Here is a 21,781-nt window from a genome sequence, read left to right on the forward strand (position 1 = left end):
AGGATTGATTAGAAACGTTGTTTGTGTAGGGAGTGCGTACTGGCGGCAGAGAAGTCAGGCGCAGGAGAGCAAAAACTGATTTACAACGGCGCAGTTTAATAAACAAAATCACCGTACACAGAACAATAAYTCAATGGGTAAACAAAACCCGGTACATACCAGGGTGACGTGTGGGCCCACAATAGATCAACCGGTCACGAACAGCAGACGGGACGTACAGACGCCCAGCGGGACACTGGATGGGAGAGGGCTCTGCACGTAACGCCTGCTCAATGTCCGTGTCCAGCTCCCACACTACCGGTGCCACCAGGCAGGAGGCGGGGAGTATGGGAGTGGGATCCATGGGCCGCTCCTCTYTGTCATACAGCRGGGARAYTGCMTCTGCCTTCACYTTCTGGGAGCCTGGTRTYTAGGAAAGGGTGAACACAAAACGGGTGAAAAACATGGCCCACCTTGCCTGGCGAGGGTTCAGTCTCCTCGCTGCCCGGATGTACTCCAGATTGCGGTGGTCAGTCCAGATGAGAAAAGGGTGTTTAGCCCCCTCAAGCCAATGTCTCCACGCCTTCAAGGCCTTGACGACAGCCAACAGCTCCCGGTCCCCCATGTCATAGTTTCGCTCCGCCGGGCTGAGCTTCTTCGAGAAGAAGGCACAGGGGCGGAGCTTCGGTGTCGTACCCGAGCGCTGAGAGAGCACAGCTCCTATCCCAGCCTCGGACGCGTCCACCTCCACTATGAACGCCAAAGAGGGATCCGGATTGGCTAGCACGGGAGCCGAGGTAAACAGAGCCCTCAGGTGACTTAAAGCCCTGTCCGCCTCAGCTGACCACTGCAAACGTACCGGGRCCCTCTTCAGCAGTGAGGTAATGGGAGCCACTACCTGACCAAAACCCCAGATAAACCTCCGGTAGTAGTTGACAAACCCTAAGAACCGCTAGCCCTCTTTTACCGTGGTGGGAGTTGGCCAATTACGCACGGCTGAAATGCGGTCACTCTCCATCTCCACCCCTGAGGTGGAAATGCGGTACCCTAGGAAGGAGACGGACTGCTGGAAGAACAGGCATTTCTCAGCCTTGACGTACAGGTCATGCTCCTACAGGCGACCAAGCACCCTGCGTAACAGGGACACATGCTCGGCGCCTGTAGCGGAGTATATCAGAATGTCATCAATATACACCACTACACCCTGCCCGTGCAGGTCTCTGAAAATCTCGTCTACAAAGGCTTGGAAAACTGATGGCGCATTCATCAACCCGTACGGCATGACGAGGTACTCATAGTGCCCTGAAGTGGTACTGAAAGCCGTCTTCCACTCGTCTCCCTCCCGGATACGCACCAGGTTGTAAGCGCTCCTCAGATCTAGTTTGGTGAAGAAGCGCGCCCCGTGCATGGACTCAATCGCTGTGGCTATGAGCGGTAGCGGGTAACTATACCTCACCGTGATCTGGTTCAAATACCCGATAGTCAATACATGCGCGCAGACCTCCTTCCTTCTTCTTCACAAAAAAGAAACTCGAGGAGGCGGGTGACGTGGTGGACCGAATGTACCCCTGACGCAGGGATTCGGAGACATATGTTTCCATAGCCTCCGTCTCCGCCTGTGAGAGGGGATACACGTGACTCCTGAGAAGTGCAGCGTCTACCAGGAGATTTATCGCACAATCGCCCCGTCGATGGGGTGGTAATTGAGCCGCCTTCTTTTTGGAGAAGTCGAGAGTCAAATCAGCATAATCAGGGGGAATGCGCATGGTGGAGACCTGGTCTGGACTTTCCACCATAGTAGCACCAACGTAAACCCCTAAACACCTCCCCGAGCACTTTTGCGACCACCCCGTGAGAGCCCTCTGTGGCCAAGATACAGTGGGGTCATGACAAGCTAACCAGGGTAGGCCTAGCACCACGGGAAACGCAGGAGAGTCAATAAGGAAGAGACTAATTCTCTCCTTGTGACCCCCCTGCGTCACCATGCCCAGAGGAGCGGTGGCCTACCTAATCAACCCTTACCCTAATCGTCGACTATCTAAGGTGTGAACGGGGAAGGGCACAGCCACGGGAACAATAGGGATCCCTAAACTATGGGCGAACGATCTATCTATAAAATTCCCAGCCGCGCCTGAATCGACAAGCGCCTTATGCTGGGAATGCGGGTAAAACTCAGGAAAAGTGACATACACAAACATATGTGCAACAGAGGGCCCAGGTGTCGGCTCACCTGGGGTGACGCCAGACCGCCCTGCCTGCTGCCTCGATACCCAGAGGAACCAACCCGGCACCAACCGGCAGTGTGACCTCTGCGGCCACAMATGGTGCCCGAGCTGGAACCCCCTCCGGTCTCCCTGCGCACCGCCCCTCCCAGCTCCATGGGTATCAGAGAGGGGGTGCGGGGGGATGGAACCAACAGACCCCGGTCTGAACGTCCACGGGTAGCCAGCAGGTTATTCAGCCGGATGGACAGGTCCACCAGCTGGTCGAACGTGAGGGTGGTGTCTCTGCAGGCCAACTCCCGACGGACGCCATCGCACAGACTGCAGCGATAATGGTCGATCAGGGCCCTGTTGTTCCATCCCGTGCCGGCAGCCAGGGTTCGAAACTCCAGGGCGAACTCCTGTGTGCTCCTTGTCCCCTGCCTCAGATGGAAGAGGCGTTCACCCGCCTCTCTACCCTCGGCCGGGTGGTCGAAGACGGAAGCGGCGGGTGAACTCCTCAAACTGGTCCACTCCAGGGTTTTCCCGGTGAGGCACGAGGTGAGGGCGGACACCCTCTCACGGCCCGAAGGAGTCCAGCTGCAACAGGAACCCCTGGCAGTTCGCAGCCGTCCCATCGTATTCCTGGGGAAGGGAGAGATGAATCCCACTGGGACCAGGAGAAGGAGGGGCGCGTAGTGGAGACCCCGGTTGTGCTGGTGGAGGTGCTGGGAGAACTCCCTGTCTCTCCCAGCGGTCCATTGTCTGGACAACGCGGTCCATGGCAGTGCCAAGATGGTGGAGCATACCTGCGTGCTCCCGGACGCGCTCCTCCACCCCTATACCCGGGGTACCTACTCCTGCTGACTCCATAAGTGAGGTCCGGAATTCTGTAGGGGGTTCGTACTGGCGGTAGAGAAGTCAGGCGCAGGAGAGCAAAAACTGATTTACAACGGTGCAGTTTAATAAACAAAACCACCATACACAGAACAATAAATCAATGGGTAAACAAAACCCGGTACACACCAGCATAACGTGCACAAGCACTACAATAAACAATTCCGGACAAGGACATGGGGGAAAACAGAGGGTTAAATACACAACATGTAATGATGGAATTGAAACCAGGTGTGTGGGAAGACAAGACAAAACAAATGGAAAATGAAAGGTGGATCGGCGATGGCTAGAAGACCGGTGACGTCGACCGCCGAACGCCGCCCGAACAAGGAGAGGGACCGACTTCGGCGGAAGTCGTGACAGTTTGACATGTTTGGACGGAGATTATTGGTAACTTTTGGGATTCATTTGTATGCATTTTGAACGAGGGAAACCGGTGGATTACTGAGTCAAGCGCGTCAACTAAACTGACTTTTTTGGGATATAAAGATGGACTTTATCAAACAGAAGGACCATTTGTTATGTAGCTGGCACCCTTGTGATTGCAACCAGAGGAAGAACTTCAAAGGTAAGGGATTTATTTTAGCGCTATTTCTGACTTTCGTGATGCCTTTGCTTGGTTGGAAAAATGTTATGCTTTTGTATGCGGGGCGCTGTCCTCAGATAATCGCATGGTGTGCTTTCGCCGTAAAGCCTTTTTGAAATCTGACAAAGCGGCTGGATTAACAAGTTAAGATTTTAAACAATGTAAGACACCTTGTATTTTCATGAATGTTTAATATTACGAATTTTGAATTTCGCGCTCTGCAATTTCACCGGATGTTGTCGAGGTGGGGCGCTAGCGGCACGCCTATCCCAAAGATGATGTTCTCTGAACAATTTGAGAACATGACTTTAAATAAAACCATGAGGAAATGTTATCAAATCAAATCAAACCTTATTTGCCACATGCGCCGAATACAACAAGTGTAGACTTTACCGTGAAACGCTTACTTACAATCCCTTAACCAACAGTGCAGTTATCCTGAAGTACTGAAATTCCCACAGAAGAACGTTGTTTCTTAATGTTCTCTGAACTATTTGAGAACATTCCCAATGTCAAACCAGTTGGAGAATGTTCCTAGAACATTACTAAAATTAAATATTACCGTGTTTGAACTTTTAGAAAACATTCTGTTAAAGTAATGAAATACCAAGAAAATAACWTTTTTTTGTCAAGTTCCTTAAATGTGCTGAGAATGTGCGAATGCCAAGCAACTATCCTGCAACATTCACAGAAAGTTGTGGGAAGGTTGTATGCACGACCTCACCAAGCTCTAAGAAACATATGGTTCTCAGAACGTTATGTGCTAGCTGGGCAGCCAGCTGAGATTGGAATGATTGGTGTTAACTCCTGGACAGTAGCACAGGAGCCATATTAATGTACTTGTATATCTGAAATGACAGCTAAATGATAAATGTACTGTAAGAGACCAAGTGTGGATGTAAATGTATTCGTCCAAGATCACCCCTCATGTGGGCCTCCAACAAGTCACAGGCTCACTTGAATATGACCGAATGTGGAATGCATTGTTGCAATGGCCAAGAGTCGCATGCGCTCCTGCCTCGGCATGGTGTCCTCTTCAGAGTCAGATAACATCAGCCAAGCGTGACCCACCATGAATTCAACATTCAGTGAAATGGGAGTGTGAGATCTGAGAAACTGTGCCCGCTGGCATCYCATAGTCACAGTGACGCACACAACACTGACGAATAATAACCTTACCAGCTACAGTAGAAACGTTCACCCAACTAGCAAGACTGACACCAATGACACACTCATGATTTACACAACGTTGGGGAAATAGGAATCCTTGTGTGTGTGTATGACTGACTCATAAACACATACACACAAACAAATATATGTGCAAATACACTACAACATCACGTGCAGTAGGCCTTCCTAATTGCAAGCATAACACACAACACACATTGAAGCACATCATGCATCATTGTTTCAAACAGCAACATATACACAGTCTTTAAGTAAACTTGGCCAAATAATTGTATGGAATTACAGAGCCATATCCTGGCTACCTATTGCATGTCACTGTCCTGAGCAGACCAAATCCTGTGTCACAGCTCTGTTTTAGTTATCTTTCCTACAAAATGTGACTTTCAGGGTAAGGGGAAATCGAATCAGCTGTCCAATTTTCTCCTCATGAAGGACTGTCAAAAGCCCTCTAGCTCTATCCCTCTCTTTCTTCTCTCTCTCTCTCTCTCTCTCTCTCTCTCTCTGTTGGACCTCTCCCGCCATCATTCCACAAGGGCCCTTTTTGTGTGAAGGATCATCAGACTCATGGTTTAGAGCGACGGATCGCAGGCCAGTGTTCAGGCGGAGGACAGAAAAGAGGAGTGCCTTGAACGCTAAAACTACACAACCCTGTTTGTTGACTAGGCAGGTGGGCACAGGAACCATGGAAAACGGCAAGTCAGATGGTAAATTCTGCTACTATAACCAAGATGTCACATACGGTACAGGTATCACCAATATGGTTGATGGTTCTGTTTTTCTGATTTGGCGGTAGTCACAAAGTTCAGAGAGAGGCTACAGTAAACCACTGTTGTTGATAAATATCTTTGGTGTGCTGTGAGTAACAATGATTGTTGTATATCTTTTGAACTAGTTACTTGGCCAACTTAACAGTTTTTATGAAACAAGTTGTTGATGGACAATTATTGCAACAGTTGGTACGATAGGGTTTTCAGAACATGCTAGCTGGGTACTGACTCTTAAGTATGATACAACCATTGGAAAGACTTACATTTTACTTGTACATTGGTTGTCATGAATTTTTATCTACAGTGTTCTTCTTTCAGGAGCTTTGCAGTATTACTGCTCAGAATATGTCATTCCAGCACAAGCTCAAATGCATAATGCATGACAAGCAGACATTTAAAATGACCTTCACAAGGCTGCTCGTAGTTTGGACATTTGGTATTTGAACAGAAACAGACTCTTAATACATTAGGGTATTTCCATTATGGCACAACTGTTTGATTGTCTGATGACACAGAGCCTTTTCTACCTTACCATTTCATGTAGAATTTCAGTGTTTGGGTAACTTGTAGTGGTTTTACTGTGCATAGGCTGCATAGAGAGACGTTGTGTTGGACATCCCACATGACCATATGATTTACTGTGCATAGGCTGCATAGAGAGACGTTGTGTTGGACATCCCACATGACCATATGATTTACTGTGCATAGGCTGCATAGAGAGACGTTGTGTTGGACATCCCACATGACTACATTATTTGCCTTTGTCACAGTCTATTCTCATATGTATCCTCAAAGAATGGTTTGTGTCTGAGTAACTGAGGATAATCTCCATAGTGATGTGTGAGTGACAGGGAGCTACTGTAAGTCCATAACGATGTGTGATTAGCTGATGTTCTTGACTCCTAGAACAAGACCAGGAAATGGAGGAGGCCAACCTGGAGATTGCTCAGGTAACCCGCTCTATAGTCACCCCCCTTGCAAGAGACACTGCTGCCTATGAAGAGTATGTAGGATCAACACTACATTGTATTGTTTGTATATGGGTGTATTTAACATTTGTGTGACTGTCCTTGTCTATCAGTATTTTGTTACTTGTTATGTTTTGTGTTTTCTGTGGACCGCAGGAAGAGTAGCTGCTGCTTCTGCAAAAGCTAATGGGGATATGAATAAACACTGCCAGAGAAACGGAAATAGCTTTGACTACGGCCTGTCTCTAATCTTTATATGTACAGTACCAGTCAAAAGTTTGGACACACCTACTCATTCAAGAGTTTTTCTTTATTTTTACTATTTTCTAGTTTGTAGAATAATAGTGAAGACATCAAAACTATGAAATAACAGATGTGGAATCATGTAGTAACCAAAGAAGTGTTATTTTATATTTGAGATTCATCAAATAGCCACCCTTTGCCTTGATGACAGCTTGCACACTCTTGGCATTCTCTCAACCAGCTTTATGAGGTAGTCACCTGGAATGCATTTTAATTAAGAAGTATGCCTTGTTAAAAGTTAATTTGTGGAATTTCTTTCCTTCTTAATGCGTTTCAGCCAATCAGTTGTGTTGTGACAAGGTAGGGATGGTATACAGAAGATAGCCCTATTTGGTAACAGACCAAGTCCATATTATGGCAAGAACAGCTCAAATAAGCAAAGAGAAATGACAGTCCATCATTACTTTAAGACATGAAGGTCAGTCAATCTGGAAAATTACTTTAAGACATGAAGGTCTTAAAGTAAGTTTCTTCAAGTGCAGTTGCAAAAACCATCAAGCACTGTGATGAAACTGGCCCTCATGAGGACCGCCACAAGAGAGGAAGACCCAGAGTTGCTGCAGAGGATAAGTTCATTAGAGTTAACTACACCTCAGATTGCAGCCCAAATAAATGCTTCCCAACATCAACTGTTCAGAGGAGACTGTGTATATCAGGCCTTCATGATCGAACTGCTGCAAAGAAACCACTACTAAAGGACACCAGTAAGAAGAACAGACTTGTTCATGAGCAATGGATATTAGACGGTGGAAATATGTCCTTTGGTCTGATGAGTTCACAATCACCCGATCTCAACCCAATTGAGATGGTTTGAGATGAGTTGGACCACAGAGTGAAGGAAAAGCAACTAAAAAGTGTTAAGCACATGTGGGAACTCCTTCAAGACTGTTGGAATATTATCCCTCATAAAGCTGGTTGAGAGAATGCCAAGAGTGTACAAAACTGTCATCAAGGCAAAGGGTGTCTACTTTGAAGAACCTAAAATATATTTTGATTTGTTTAACACTTTTTTGGTAACTACATGATTCCATATATGTTATTTCATAGTTTTGATGTCTTCACTGTTATTCTACAATGTAGAAAATAGTAAAAATTAAAGAAAAACCCTTGAATGAGTAGGTGTGTCCAAAATGTTGACTGGTACTATATATCAATGGACTAGTATACAGTATGTGCTAAAACACCGTGCTACATAGATGTCAAATATCGTAACAGTACTGGACAGCTGTAAAGTACAATACAGTACACTGACAGTGTTGCATTGCTATTAGGTACAGTTGAAGTCGGAAGTTTACATACACCTTAGCTAAATACATTTAAACTCAGTTTTTCACAATTACTGACATTTAATCCTAGTAAAAATTCCCTGTCTTAGGTAAGTTAGGATCACCACTTTATTTTAAGAATGTGAAATGTTAGAATAATAGTAGAGAGAATGATTTATTTCTTTCAGAATTTACATACACTCAATTAGTATTTTAGCATTGCCTTTAAATTTGCTTAACTTGGTCAAATTGTTTCAGTAGCCTCTTCCCACAGCTTCCACAATAAGTTGGGTGCAATTTTGGCCCCATTCCTCCTGACAGAGCTGGTGTAACTGAGTCAGGTTTGGTTAGGCCTCCTTGCCCTGCACACACTTTTTCAGTTCTGTCCACACATTTTCGTATAGGATTGAGGTCCAGGGCTTTGTGATGGCCACTGCCAATACCTTGACTTTGTTGTCCTTAAGCCATTTTGCCACAACTTTGGAAGTGTGCTTGGGTCATTGTCCCATTTGGAAGACCCATTTGCGACCAAGCTTTAACTTCCTGACTGAGGGGCTTGAGGATGTTGCTTCGATAATATCCACATACATTTTCCATCCTCATGATGCCATCTTTTTAATGTGAAGCTTGTACGAGTCCCTCCTGCAGCAAAGCCACCCCCACAACATGAGGCTGCCAACCCGTGCTTCACGGTTGGATGGTGTTCTTCGGCTTGCAAGCCTCCCCCTTTTTCCTCCAACATAACGAATGGTCATATGGCCAAACAGTTCTATTGGTTTGTTTCATCAGACCAGAGGACATTTCTCCAAAAAGTACGATCTTGTGTCCCCGATGTCAGTTGCAAGCCGTTAGCTCTGGCTTTTTTATGGTGGTTTTGGAAGCCGTGGGCTTTCCTTGCTTGAGCGGCCTTTCAGGTTATGTCAAAATAGGACTCGTTTTACTTGGCGTATAGATACTTTTGCTCCTGTTCCTCCACCATCTTCACAAAGCGTCCTTTGCTGTTGTTCTGGCTTTGATATTTGCCATTTTCGCCACCAAAGTACATTAATCTCTAGGAGACAGAACACGTCTCCTTCCTGAGTGGTATGACGCTGGCATCTTTCCCATGGTGTTTTATGCCTTGCGTACTATTGTTTGCTACAGTATGAACGTGCGGGTACCTTCAGGAGTTTGGAAATTGCTCCCAAGGATGAAACCAGACTTGTGAGGTCTACAATTTTTTTCCTGAGGTCTTGGCTATTTCTTTTGATTTTCCCATGAGGTCAAGCAAAGGGGCACTGGAGTTTAAAAATAAGCCTTGAAATACATCCACAGGTACACCTCCAATTGACTCAAATGATGTCAATTTAGCCTATAGAAGCTTCTAAAGCAATGACATCATTTTCTGGAAATGTTTCCAAGCTGTTTAAAGGCACAGTCAACTTAGTGTATGTAAACTTCTGACCCACTGGAATTGTGATACAGTGAATTATAAGTGAAATAATCTGTCTGTAAACAATTGTTGGAAAAATGACTTGTGTCATGCACAAAGTAGATGTCCCAACCGACTTGCCAAAACTATAGTTTGTTAACAAGAACTTTGTGGAGTGGTTGAAAAACAAGTTTTAATGACTCCAACCTAAGTGTATGTAAACTTCCGACTTCAACTTTATATGTTATGTATGTACTGCTACGCAGTCTAAAGTAGTGAGCAGAGACAAGGTATTGTACACTTAATAGATCTGTACATCTGTAAAGAAGGTCAGCAGCCGTATTGAATCTGCAGCCTGATGACTTTCACATGATTGATCCACAGACTAGAAGAGAGGAGGGGAGTAGAGTAGATGAGTGCGAGGAGAGAGAGAGAGGAGAGGAAAGTAGATGAGAGGAAAGAAGAGAAGAGGCGCAAAGGGGAGGAGTGAAGAGGACTAAAGTGAGAGGAGAGAAGAGAGGAGATGGAAGGAGAGGAACTGAGAGGGCAGGCAGCAGCCTGAATCCCTGTCTGTTCACATGAGCTGATTCACTTATCTCTGCAGACTAAATTCAATAAATCTCCACATCCTAAGAACGGCCACTACACTAGAGACAGAAAAAGCTTGCCTCTAACGGGGGAGGCAAAAGGAGAAATTGGACACTCTCCAAACAACAGCAACAATAAGAAGATAAAAGAATAATGGACTCAGTGGAGAGCCTTGTTGGAAACAAACCCTGTGCCAAAATGAGCTGTGACCTCGCTGACCTCTGAAAGGTAACTGCTGGGCCACACATGGCTGCAGTGAGAGATTCACAGACAGTACACTACAGGACAGGAAGCTGCTGGTGAGGACTGCATGGGAGAGCAGCGATCTCCAAGATGTTCAAATTACAGAGAAATGTTCAATAGGCTCACCGTCAGTCTCCGTTAACTCTCAACTCCTGTTTCTATTCTCCTTTTCTGTCCTGGTCCTCTGACATCTTATACCCCAGCACTCTCACCCTCACCCATCTTTTTTTCTCTCCTTTCCCCATCTTCCTTATCTCATCCTTCCTTTTCCTCTCTTTTCCTTGTCAAAACAGCTGCTCATTTCTCCAAGTAATTGACACCCCACATACAGAACCAATGTTAGTTACAGTGTGTTCTGAACATTCTGGAGACATTAGTAAGGTCACAAACAACCATCGATGTAGTAACTGTTGTACATCCTAACCCCTAACCTGGTGTTCCAGCTGCAGGCCTTGGGTGGAGCTGCGTACGGGGCTGCAGGGAGTGTTACAGGACGTGTCTGCGCTGCAGCAGAGGACAAAGGTCTGGAGGAGAGGGCTCAGGCCGCAGAGCATGTGGATGACAGATCATGGGAATCAGGAACTCCCTCAACACATTTAAGGTACCCCACTTCCCACATGACTTGAACAAACCTCACTGATATCAGATACCAATATGTGCCTGTTTGTCATTTTCTCATACGATCAAATCAAATATTATTGGTCACACACATATTAGCATATTTTATTGCGGGTGTGGCGAAACGCTTGTAAAGTGGACTACGGTGGACTACAGTCAAATCAGTAAGTCTCTAGCAATTCTAGCAGGATGCCTAAGTATTACAGTATGTTACTCTGTGGCACATATTTGTGAACATAGCTAGATATCATAGTGATGGGATTGTGCTGTATGTCGTGGATTGTGTTCAGGAGGACCTGAGCGTGCTCTATCCCAGATCAAAGAGGTTACCAGCAGACAGAAAGAGCTACAGAAAGGCCTGGAGCTCTCCAATCCAGAGACCGGCAGAGAGATCCTGTCCGTTCAACAGAGGTACGTAACACTGACACACGTTGCATGCATGAACATTCACAGACAGACATTGCATCATCACCTGACGTGAACTCACCACTCTCTGTTGCTTCCCCTTGGTTTGTCAGGAAAAGCTCAAAGGGACTGCATTGGGGAGGGCATGGGTGTCTCTCCAACCAGACAGAGCTCAATGTCATCCAGCATTACTTTGCCAGCCTACCCAGCGGCTCTCCACAGATGAGCACAGCCTCCACACAGAGTGAGTTATGCCTCTGAGGGACAGACATTCATAACCAGTCCTGTATGTGTCATTGATTGTACTGACTAGCTGGTCCTTAAAGACCTGTTCATGAAAGTCATTGAACGTACTTGCCTCAGCTGACTCACAATACCTGGGGGCTGTATAGGAATGTTTACATTACATGAAAGACAGTGGAATCGAATGGCAAATGCTTGTGTTTGCCCCATGTGTGTACTGTGTGGTGCAGCCTCTAACTCAGAGCAGGACGCAGCCAGTGGCCAGCCCCAGAGAGCTCAGTCCAAGTCTCCAGTGTGGAGAGAAAGGAAAGAGAGCCGAGACGACACGGATGCACAGAGCGTCCAGAACGGTGGAACATCACCGCTGACGTTACACACGTCAGTGACTTATTCCCTTGTTACATTAGGGAGCCCTACGTTAAATTATTTAGCAGTCAATATACAAATTCCCATTTATACTGTAGGTCACAGCGTGTAAAAAGTATGTCAGTGTGTGGTGCTTCTTTTCACTGTGTGTGTGTGTGTGTTTGTGTGTTTGTGTGTCAGGTAAGAGGCAGTTGCTGCCCTGGAGCTGTTGGAGTCAGAAAGGGTATATGTGTCATACCTGTCTCTGCTGCTGAAAGCCAACATCACCTTCAACAGCTCAGAGGCCCTCCACACCAAAGACAAACGTACTGTACCACTGATGGCTATTATTTACACATTTTACATAAGATCAGTAGCAACACTGTGTCTGAACTGTTTTGTTCAAGTTCAAAACAGCAGAGCCACCAGACCGGTTTTACATATGTTCGAGCTTCATAAGAGCCAATTAACCTCTACGGGATCGCTACCCCCCCCCCCCCCCCATGGACGGTTGAGCTATCGTCGGCTAATTGAATTAGCATGAGTTTGTAAGTAACAAGAAATTCCCAGGACATAGATGGGCAGAAAGCTTAACTTCTTGTTAATCTAACTGCACTGTCAAATTTACAGTAGCTATTACAGTGAAATAATACCATGCTATTGTTTGAGGAGAGTGCACAGATATGAACTTGAAAATGTATCAATAAACCAATTAGGCACATTTGGGCAGACTTGATACAAAATTTTGAACAGAAAAGCAATGGTTTATTGGATCAGTCTAAATCTAATTTGCGTCTAAACTGGAATAATACATTGTGGCCTTTCTCTTGCATTTCAAAGATGATGTATCTTTGTATTATCTTTTACCAGATCTAATGTGTTATATTATCCTACATTAATTTCACATTGCCACAAACTTCAAAATGTTTCCTTTCAAATGGTATCAAGAATATGCATATCCTTACTTCAGGTCCTGAGCTACAGGCAGTCGATTTGGGTGTCATTTTAGGTGAAAATGGAAAACAAGTGTTCGATCCTTAAGAGGTTTTAATAGTGCACTATGAATTCAGATTTTGGGGTTAGGGTTTAATCGTGCACTATGACTCATGAAAGCAGAGGAAGTTAGAACTGTTTTCTCAACATTGACCTTGGTTCGGTTCATAAATATAACAAAGACTACCCTCGTCTTTGGCACACAGACACGCACTCATTGACACAGGGGCTTAAACAGGAGATACCGATCTAATTACAGTCAGAAGGAGGACATTATAAAAAAAGCGAGGAAAGGAAATGAATCTATTGAATAACGCAGCCATTCAGGCAAGCAGAGGCTTTTTAAAGGACTCCACAGAGATCTGACTTAATGTAATCCCTGTTTATCTGGAGTTCACAGAGACATCTGAGCACTACATTTTCAACTTTCAGAGAGGAGCTCTCCCCTAGTTACCGTATACTCAACTTTTTCCCTTTCCCTCATTAATAACCTCTGACCTTTGGAGTGTTTCTCTTCATCTGGTTAATCTCAATTAACACCAGTAAGCGCAATGAGTCATAACGTTTTTTTTGGTGAAACTGTTTGTCTTTCTGCTCACTGATGTGTGAGTTCATGTATTTGTTTGTAAGTATTGGGGGAGTGCCCGGTGGCAGAACAGTTGATCATGTGTGTTCTAAGGTAGGGAGTCTGTCACTCACAGTTCAACCATGAATACAACAAAAGATACATTACTGCTACTATTAGCATGCTAGGACTGTTACTAACACTGTTATTACAGCAAAAACATTGGTCCATTTACCTCAGTAATCTGTCTACTAACACCATAATATTTGAATGCATCTTTCAATTCCATAATTTCAACTCTGTCCTCTCCTTTGTCTCTTTGTGTAGTTATCCTCATCGTTTCCCCTCTCTTTCATCCATCCGTTCTCATTCTCCAGTTCTGTTTGTGCCTTTGTCAACCACCACTACCTGGACTGTGTATATTTCCACTGTTTTCCCACCTCAATGTTCACCTCTCTCCTTCTCAACACTCTCCATTACCATAGAATATAATTGGCCTCCTGTCTTTTAAACTGCTCCCTAGATAGCTAAATGTTGCTCTGTTCTGTACCGCTCTCCTTGCAGTGTAATGTGATGTGTGTTATATCGATCTCCTCTTTCTCTCTCCAGGCCATTCCCCAGTTCTCTACGCTTCCTCATCCAGCAACACCTGGAGCTTCTCCACACCCTGCAGGAGAGGGTCCTCAAGTGCCAGTGGCAGGGCATCATGGGAGATGTATTCATGAGGCTCACCAGCAAAGAGGTACAAACCTTTCATAGACACAAATGACCCATGAAGTCATGGCTAGGGGCCCTGAGTTTTCCTAACCTGACACGGAGAAACTCAGGGCTCTAGTTATGGTGTCACAGGCTGCCTGCAAACTACACAACCCCTCACATAACTACATAACCCCTAACATACAGTATCCAGCCTATTAGGTGATAATTGTATTAGGACCAATGTGTGTTTAAGTGGGTGGGACTGATTGAAAGAGGGAAATTAGTTAAATGGTTGGATTAGGAGTTAGGGGCCCCAGATGAGACTCTCCAGGGGGAAGGCTGTGACTCAGTGCCGCTTCTCACCAGTCACAGTGTCACATGTGGAGCCCTTCAAATTAATCACAAGACCACATGTGATACTCAGGAGAGATGTGGGGATTTGGGGGGATATATTGTATTGCTGTTTATGTTCCTGGTCATTTCTCTGCCTGTCTAGACTCTAGACTATGACACTATCTACTGAGTTTCAATGACTGACTGTCTGCCTGACTGTCTGTCTCTAATTCTCCATCTTGCCGGTCTTCTAGAGTGATTTCCTGGACTTCTACGTGTCGTATCTTAAGGAGCTGCCTGAATGTCTGTCTGTGGTCAGCATGTTGACCACCACCTCACTAAAAGCAGCCGGCCTGTTTGAGGTAAACTAGGAACACTGAACAACCAGGCAGTGTTGACCACAACCACCGCACAGAGCTACCCGCACAGAGCAGTCACAATAGTGCAGTTATCCAGAAGGAAAGGGTTACTTCAGGAAATTGTTGAGTAAATCTCTTTCAATTAACAAAGAGCACATGACAAGTAGACCGGAGTGAAGRTTATTATGATTTAGTTTTATGACATTATACTCACACAGCCTTTATTACAGGATAACCTTTCCAGACAATTGATTTCACATGATTTCTGTGGAGACTTAAGTCAACTGACTGTCTCTTCTCTGATTGACTGTCTGATGTTCCAGGGTGACATCATGGGGGACGAGACACACCCCTCTCTCCACACTCTGCTCCTCCAGCCAGTACAGAGGATCCCTGAGTACCTTCTGCTGCTGCAGGTTAGGCTCTTTCCCCTCCATGACACTCTGATACATACATCCAGTACACCACCAACCCAACATAGGTATTTAGAAAAGAGCGGACTTCACAATCAGAGTGGTGATAATGTCTTGTGGGCAGACTACGTAAACTTAAATGGTACCGTAGATCTGTCTTTATACTATTGGGCACCGATAGCTAACGAGCAGCAACAGTTCTGGTGCTTAGGTTTTTCGTCACTGGTTATTTAGACAAATCCCGATTTGACAGGAGTTAGCATTCAGCCCATAGACTTGCAAAGAGAGAGGGTGGTGGTCCTTGTTCCAGTTGTACTTCTCATTCTAGCAGCTCTTCATCTCTTCTCTTAACATGCATGGACCCAGAACTTCATCGAACATCTCACCAATTACGCAAGACTTTGGTTCTGGGTTAATTGAGATTAGAGRGGTGACTGTATGAACTGGTTAGTGCTTGGTTCACATGAGTCTGTAGCATCCCTGTGTGGTCTGGTTTGGTTTCAGACCCTGTTGAAGCAGACGGATGCAGAGCACCCTGACTACTACCTGCTGCTGCTGTGCATCCAGCAGTTCAGTGCCTTCACTGCCCAGTACGCCCACCTACTGCAGCACAACCAAGAGCTGCTCCTGCACAACCGCAAGGAGCTCAAGAGGTCAGCTTCTGATCCAGGCTCAGATTTGGTGTTTTGGTAAGCGTGTGCACATAGGGAACAGGGTTCAGATGAACTGGTCTGAGGACAGTGAACTGATGGTATATTTCAGACATTCTGCTGTGAATGTGACCATATAAAGAAGAAGCTCCTTACGGAGCTAAATATAGTTCCTTTCTTGTTGCAGGTCAACTATGAAGCAGTTCTTCAAAAACGTGGACTGTGGTAACATTATGCAAGCCAATGAGATGGGTTCTCCTTACCCCAGCAGCAATGCAATACTGTAAGTTATGTTCTGACTACACTCAGACCTTCATATTATCAGTCAGTCCTTCATGTATTTCTTCATGCACTAACTCCGTCTGTCCCACTGACAGTCTCCCCCTCTCCCCTCACAGAGAGCATGCCAACCAGGTGAAACGCAGCAAACAGAGGCTCCTGGAGCAGATCCAGTCTAGACGCTTTCAGGACTGGGATAGTGAGGCCCACCACTCCGACTCTGCCATCCCGTTTTTCTCCCCTGACACCGACCCTCGCCTCAAACCCCCATGCCTGCAGAGCATCCCTGAGATGGGGTCATCAGAGCGGCTGCCCAGCAAACGGCTGCCCCCAGGCTCAGCCATGGCCGATACCCTGGGGGAGTTCCTTCTCCCTGGGGATGCCCCGGGCTTGGAGGGTCTGTATGAGGACACAAACTCATCTCTTCACAACATGTCCATGTTTGACCAATGCTCCAGTGCTTCCTCTGACTCTAGCATCGACATTGCCTTTGTGCGCTACCCCAAGAGCCACCAGGCCGTCCGTGAGGTCTACAACAGCGGGGGCAGCCGGGAGAGTGGGTACAAGCAGCTGCCTGGTCGGGGGTGCGTGTCTCCAGACGAGGCCGGAATGATGCGAGTTCACCACCACCGCCCCCTGCAGGCCGATCAGCGTAAGAGCAAGTCCCTGAACGGGTTGCAGCTGGACAGCACTGTGAGTGGGGATAGTGGCCCCGGACATCTCTCTGACCACCTAAGGGGCCACGGGGCCCACCAACACCCCAAGCTGGAGAGGCAGTCCAGTAATAAATATCACCCACGCAGCAGCAAGAGCCAGAGCAGCAACAACAGCCCCATCAGCCCCCCGCAGCAAAAGGCAGAGCCAGAGAGACAGATAGCAGCCACTGAAGAGCTACATAACCACCACAACAAGGTGCGCATCAGGGAGTGGATGGATGAAGGCCACAGTTATCAAGCAATGAGGTTGAGTTTGAGGAGCCCTAAGGTTATTTTTTTAGATGGAAGAGGGCTTATCAGCCATAGACTTGAATGTGAGAGTACTATGGCCTGCTGGGAGGTTTGAGTGTTTCAGTTTGGGGGCCATTTGTGACTATGTACGATATGTGTGATATTATTACAGACCACTGAGTGTATTTACAACAAATGTTACTCCTTTACGTAGGACTCTGGGAGCCTACCCTGGGGGGAGGAGCCAAGATGGAAGGCTGAGGGGAATAACCACACCCCCTTCAGTGAGAGGAGCCGGAAACAGGAGAAGGGAGGATTCAGAAGCTCCTTCAAGAAGCTCTTCAAGAAAAAGTAATATATGCTGGAAATGCTGACCAAAAACAGAACATTATTGGCAGTATCAAATTCAGAAAGCCAACATCATCCTACACTTTATTTGACAATGTCAAAAAAACAAAAACAAAAAAAAAACGATTAACAACCAATCGTCCACTCACCTCTAAACCAATTTCCATTTGGTGTTTACGTAGAAAAATGTATTTGTATGCCACAAATAAGGTTTGAAAGCTTTAATGTAATTTTCAAGTTTCGATAGAGACWATGTTCGTCTGACAGGTCGTGCTGTGAACATCTCTCCTCTTGTATCAAGGGCACTTTACAGCACCATTCATTTACAGGAGCTAGGAATAAACCATGCTTGTCAAATACATGCTGGAATTACTCCAGTAATGCTGTACGGCAGGGGTGTCAAACTCATTCCACGGAGGGCCTAGTGTCTGCAGGTTTTTGGTTTTTCCTTTCAATAAAGCCCTAGACAACCAGGTGTGGGGAGTTCCTAACTAATTAGTGATGTTAATTCATCAATCAAGTACAAGGGAGGAGCGAAAACCCGCAGACACTCGGCCCCCCGTGGAATGAGTTTGACACCTGTGCTGTACGGTGTATCCAGTAGCAGTGCAGTAACCTCATATATACTGTGTCCTCTAGGTCGGGGGGAGGAGAGAAAGACAAGGACAAAGATAAGACAGAAAGKCAGAACTCCAGTGAGCAAGAGGCAGTCAATACCCCAGGAGTTGCCCACCTAGGCATCGACCGTGGGACTGCTGTGTGAAGTGTGACTAGAACCACACTACAAATTAAGTGGTCTGAGAAAGGTTTCAAATAGGTGCCTTGATAACGCACACACACACTTCTAAGCAAAATTATAGGCTTTATAGACACACATACACAATGCAATATGAAACATGCTGGAAGACCAAATCAGACTGACGTACTCCTTTCTTATATAACTACTGTAAAAATACTGTATAGGTTAAGTATTTGTTTTTGAATTAGTACTAGTTTTTCCATTTTAGAGGTCTCAATATCCATGGAGATAATATATTTTGTATAATACTGTATACTCATGAACTGAAATAATGTAGGTAAAGATCTATATTTGCCATCAAGATGATTGGAATAAATATCTCCCCCTCAAACCAAAATGTTGATTTTTAATGTGAAGTTATTTTTTGAATTTTTATAAATGAAATTGTGACAAGACAAATTAAACAAAATAAGAAAAGTCCACGTTGTAATCAATATTCTCTATACCACATGTTAACCAACCAATAATGTATTTCTGAAAAATCATATTGCCTGCTTAGCAATTACTTCCCTTTAAAAAATATAGGTACTTATCTACAATGCTTGCAAACCATAAAATGTGAAACAGATTCAACATTTCCATCATATTTCTGTACGACAGACACAACAGCCTTCAGTTCCTTCTTTTAATSTGTTAACCAGTTTCATAAATCTGTCACACATTTGAAACAAAATATAGGCAATTATACAGTATGTAAAACCAACCGATTTTATTTTACAGTATATACATGTAATAATGTGCATTGCAATATGAAAATGGTAATGCAGCATAAAGGAAGAACTAGTTTGTCCATAATCATTACACATGTTTACTGTGCAAATTAAAACCAACATGAATTTTGTAGTGTTTTGACTTTTTTCCTTCTACACAACTCGTTTCCTTTTGTTCTAACACGAGGTAGAGACACCCAACAAATTTTGGCCATAAATTGAGAACACGTTTTGGCATTACATAAAAACATGTAACGTTCATCTTTTTTAACATCTTCACTGAGCCCTACAGTAAGGAATGTTTAGTTCTGGCCATTTGACTATAGTGTATATGATCGATATTGACATTGAGAATTACAACATGATGAAACTGTGGTGATTAAAACAACAGCATTGCTGGAGCCTGTTTTGGTATTTCAAAATTTCAGTGAGTGTTCTAGAATAACTTGACTTATCTAATGTAACCCCTGTGTCACAGCTTGTGAGATCATATGCATGTTTAAGTTTACACACACACATACAGTTACATACGTAACATTTCTTTTTTTTTTTTTATATATTTTTGTGCAAATTTTAACACCAGTGATTCCACAGTATTAAAAAAGCATACAACTAAGCTGGGAAGTAAGCCTGCAATTAAAACAGTTTGAAATGAATTTTCACCTCATAGAGTTCAAAGTGGAAGCTAAGAATGAAACTGTAGATCTCCCATTACACATTTCTCAAAGCAAACCAGAAAGGAAGTTCCCACATTTGGGCTGACGATGCGTGCAGAATGACATTACCAGTATAGTGGTACTTCCTTGTTGCTCAGACTTAGTCAAACCTCAGAGAGGGCTTCAAATCCTGTCCCTGATCACATGATCAAAAAACAGGAAGTCCTTTTTAGTGTTCAAACTGTCACCCCCCCTGCACCACTCACCACCCCTTAAAATCTTTATATTCTCCATAACTGTACAGAATACCTATGCACACGTATCTACATGACCAGTCTTTAGTGTACAACCCCAGAGTAGCCAGGGTACCTTTCTGCAAAAAAATACTACATTTATATTTACAACAATTAAATACAGGTCAATTAAGCACTTGTGTGGTGTGAGCTGAGATGCTAGCAGTGGTTGAAATCATATAGAAGTCATCCAGGTGTTTGTTACCTGCCACAATAAATAAAAGGTGTTAAAGGAAGTAAAAGGCAAGTTGGAAGCGGACCCTTGAGGGATCTGTCTTCTGTGAAGCTAAAGCAGTAGTGTCTGTCTGTCTGTCTATAGTGTGTCTGTCTATAGTGTGTCTGTCTGTCTGTCTATAGTGTGTCTGTCTATAGTGTGTGTCTGTCTGTAGTCTGTATGTCTATAGTGTGTCTGTCTATAGTGTGTCTGTCTATAGTGTGTCTGTCTATAGTGTGTCTGTCTATAGTGTGTCTGTCTATAGTGTGTCTGTCTGTCTGTCTGTCTAAAGTATAGTGTGTCTGTCTATAGTGTGTCTGTCTATAGTATAGTGTGGCTGTCTATAGTATAGTGGGTCTGTCTGTCTGTCTGTCTGTCTAGTGTGCCTGTCTATCTGTCTGTCTGTCTATAGTGTGTGTCTGTCTGTGTCTGTCTGTCTATAGTGTGTGTCTGTCTGTGTCTATAGTCTGTCTCTGTCTATAGTCTGTATGTCTATAGTGTGTCTGTCTGTCTATAGTGTGTCTGTATGTCTATAGTGTTTCTGTCTGTCTATCCGTCTATAGTCTGTCTATAGTGTGTGTCTGTCTGTGTCTGTCTCTATAGTGTGTGTCTGTCTGTGTGTCTATAGTTTGTCTATAGTCTGCATGTCTATAGTGTGTGTCTGTATGTGTGTCTATAGTCTGTATGTCTATAGTGTGTCTGTCTGTGTCTGTATGTCTATAGTGTGTGTCTGTGTCTGTATGTCTATAGTGTGTGTCTGTCTGTGTCTGTATGTCTATAGTGTGTCTGTCTGTGTCTGTCTGTCTATAGTGTCTGTCTATAGTGTGTCTGTATGTTTATAGTGTTTCTGTCTGTCTGTCTGTCTGTCTGTCTGTCTGTCTGTCTGTGTCTATAGTGTGTGTCTATAGTCTGTCTATAGTCTGCATGTCTATAGTGTTTCTATCTGTCTGTCTGTCTGTCTGTCTGTGTCTATACTGTGAGTCTGTATGTGTGTCTATAGTCTGTATGTCTATAGTGTGTCTGTCTGTGTCTGTCTGTCTATAGTGTGCCTGTCTGTCTATAGTGTGTCTGTCTGTCTATAGTGTGTCTGTCTGTCTGTCCATAGTGGGTCTGTATGTCTGTCTATAGTGTGTCTGTATGTATGTCTATAGTATAGTGTGTGTGTCTGTTGATAGTGTGTCTGTCTGTCTATAGTATAGTGTGTGTGTCTGTCGATAGTGTGTCTGTCTATAGTATAGTGTGTGTGTGTCTGTATGTCTATAGTATAGTGTGTCTGTCTATAGTATAGTGTGTGTCTATAGTGTGTCTGTCTGTGTCTATAGTATAGTGTGTGTCTATAGTGTGTCTGTAAGAGAGAGATTGTCTGTTGTCTGTCTGTCTTCCTGGTCTTCTTTTCCGTCTGGGGTCTTCTGTCTGTCTGTGTCTGCTCTAGTGTCTGTCTGTCTGTATCTAGTGTCTGTTGTCTGTCTTTAGTGTCCTGTCTGTTCTGTCTCTAGTGTATGTCTGTCTTCTAGTG

The 21,781-nt window shown here is 44.6% G+C and overlaps 1 protein-coding gene and 2 long non-coding RNA genes across 4 annotated transcripts in view; all 3 read left to right on the forward strand.

The window, feature by feature from the left end:
• Positions 1-5,397: 5,397 nt before the first annotated feature.
• Positions 5,398-10,925, forward strand: LOC111951669 (uncharacterized). Its single transcript, XR_002875639.2, has 3 exons — positions 5,398-5,555; positions 6,525-6,568; positions 10,840-10,925. It is a non-coding gene; the product is annotated as an uncharacterized lncRNA (long non-coding RNA).
• A 278-nt stretch (positions 10,926-11,203) lies between these two features.
• On the forward strand, positions 11,204-19,232 carry LOC111951737 (rho guanine nucleotide exchange factor 33-like). The gene is made up of 13 exons (XM_070434839.1): positions 11,204-11,219; positions 11,305-11,425; positions 11,533-11,663; positions 11,893-12,012; positions 12,214-12,332; positions 14,173-14,307; positions 14,852-14,959; positions 15,280-15,372; positions 15,874-16,058; positions 16,207-16,302; positions 16,418-17,210; positions 17,460-17,596; positions 18,233-19,232. Exons 1-13 carry the CDS (start codon positions 11,204-11,206, stop codon positions 18,354-18,356), a joined length of 2,178 nt encoding a protein of 725 aa, XP_070290940.1. The 3' UTR covers positions 18,357-19,232.
• Positions 19,233-20,462: 1,230 nt separating this feature from the next.
• LOC139023014 (uncharacterized) overlaps positions 20,463-21,781 on the forward strand; it is a 2,851-nt gene continuing 1,532 nt past the window's right edge. Inside the window, exons 1-4 of one of the 2 annotated variants that reach the window (XR_011474087.1) lie at positions 20,463-20,549; positions 20,764-20,800; positions 20,905-20,976; positions 21,016-21,626. This is a non-coding gene — a long non-coding RNA (uncharacterized lncRNA). Of the gene's footprint in view, positions 20,550-20,763; positions 20,821-20,904; positions 21,627-21,781 lie in introns of both variants that reach the window. The other variant, XR_011474088.1, reaches the window with a different exon arrangement.

This window comes from Salvelinus sp. IW2-2015, linkage group LG25 (assembly GCF_002910315.2).
Source record: "Salvelinus sp. IW2-2015 linkage group LG25, ASM291031v2, whole genome shotgun sequence".
In the NCBI taxonomy this organism is placed as follows: domain Eukaryota; kingdom Metazoa; phylum Chordata; class Actinopteri; order Salmoniformes; family Salmonidae; genus Salvelinus; species Salvelinus sp. IW2-2015.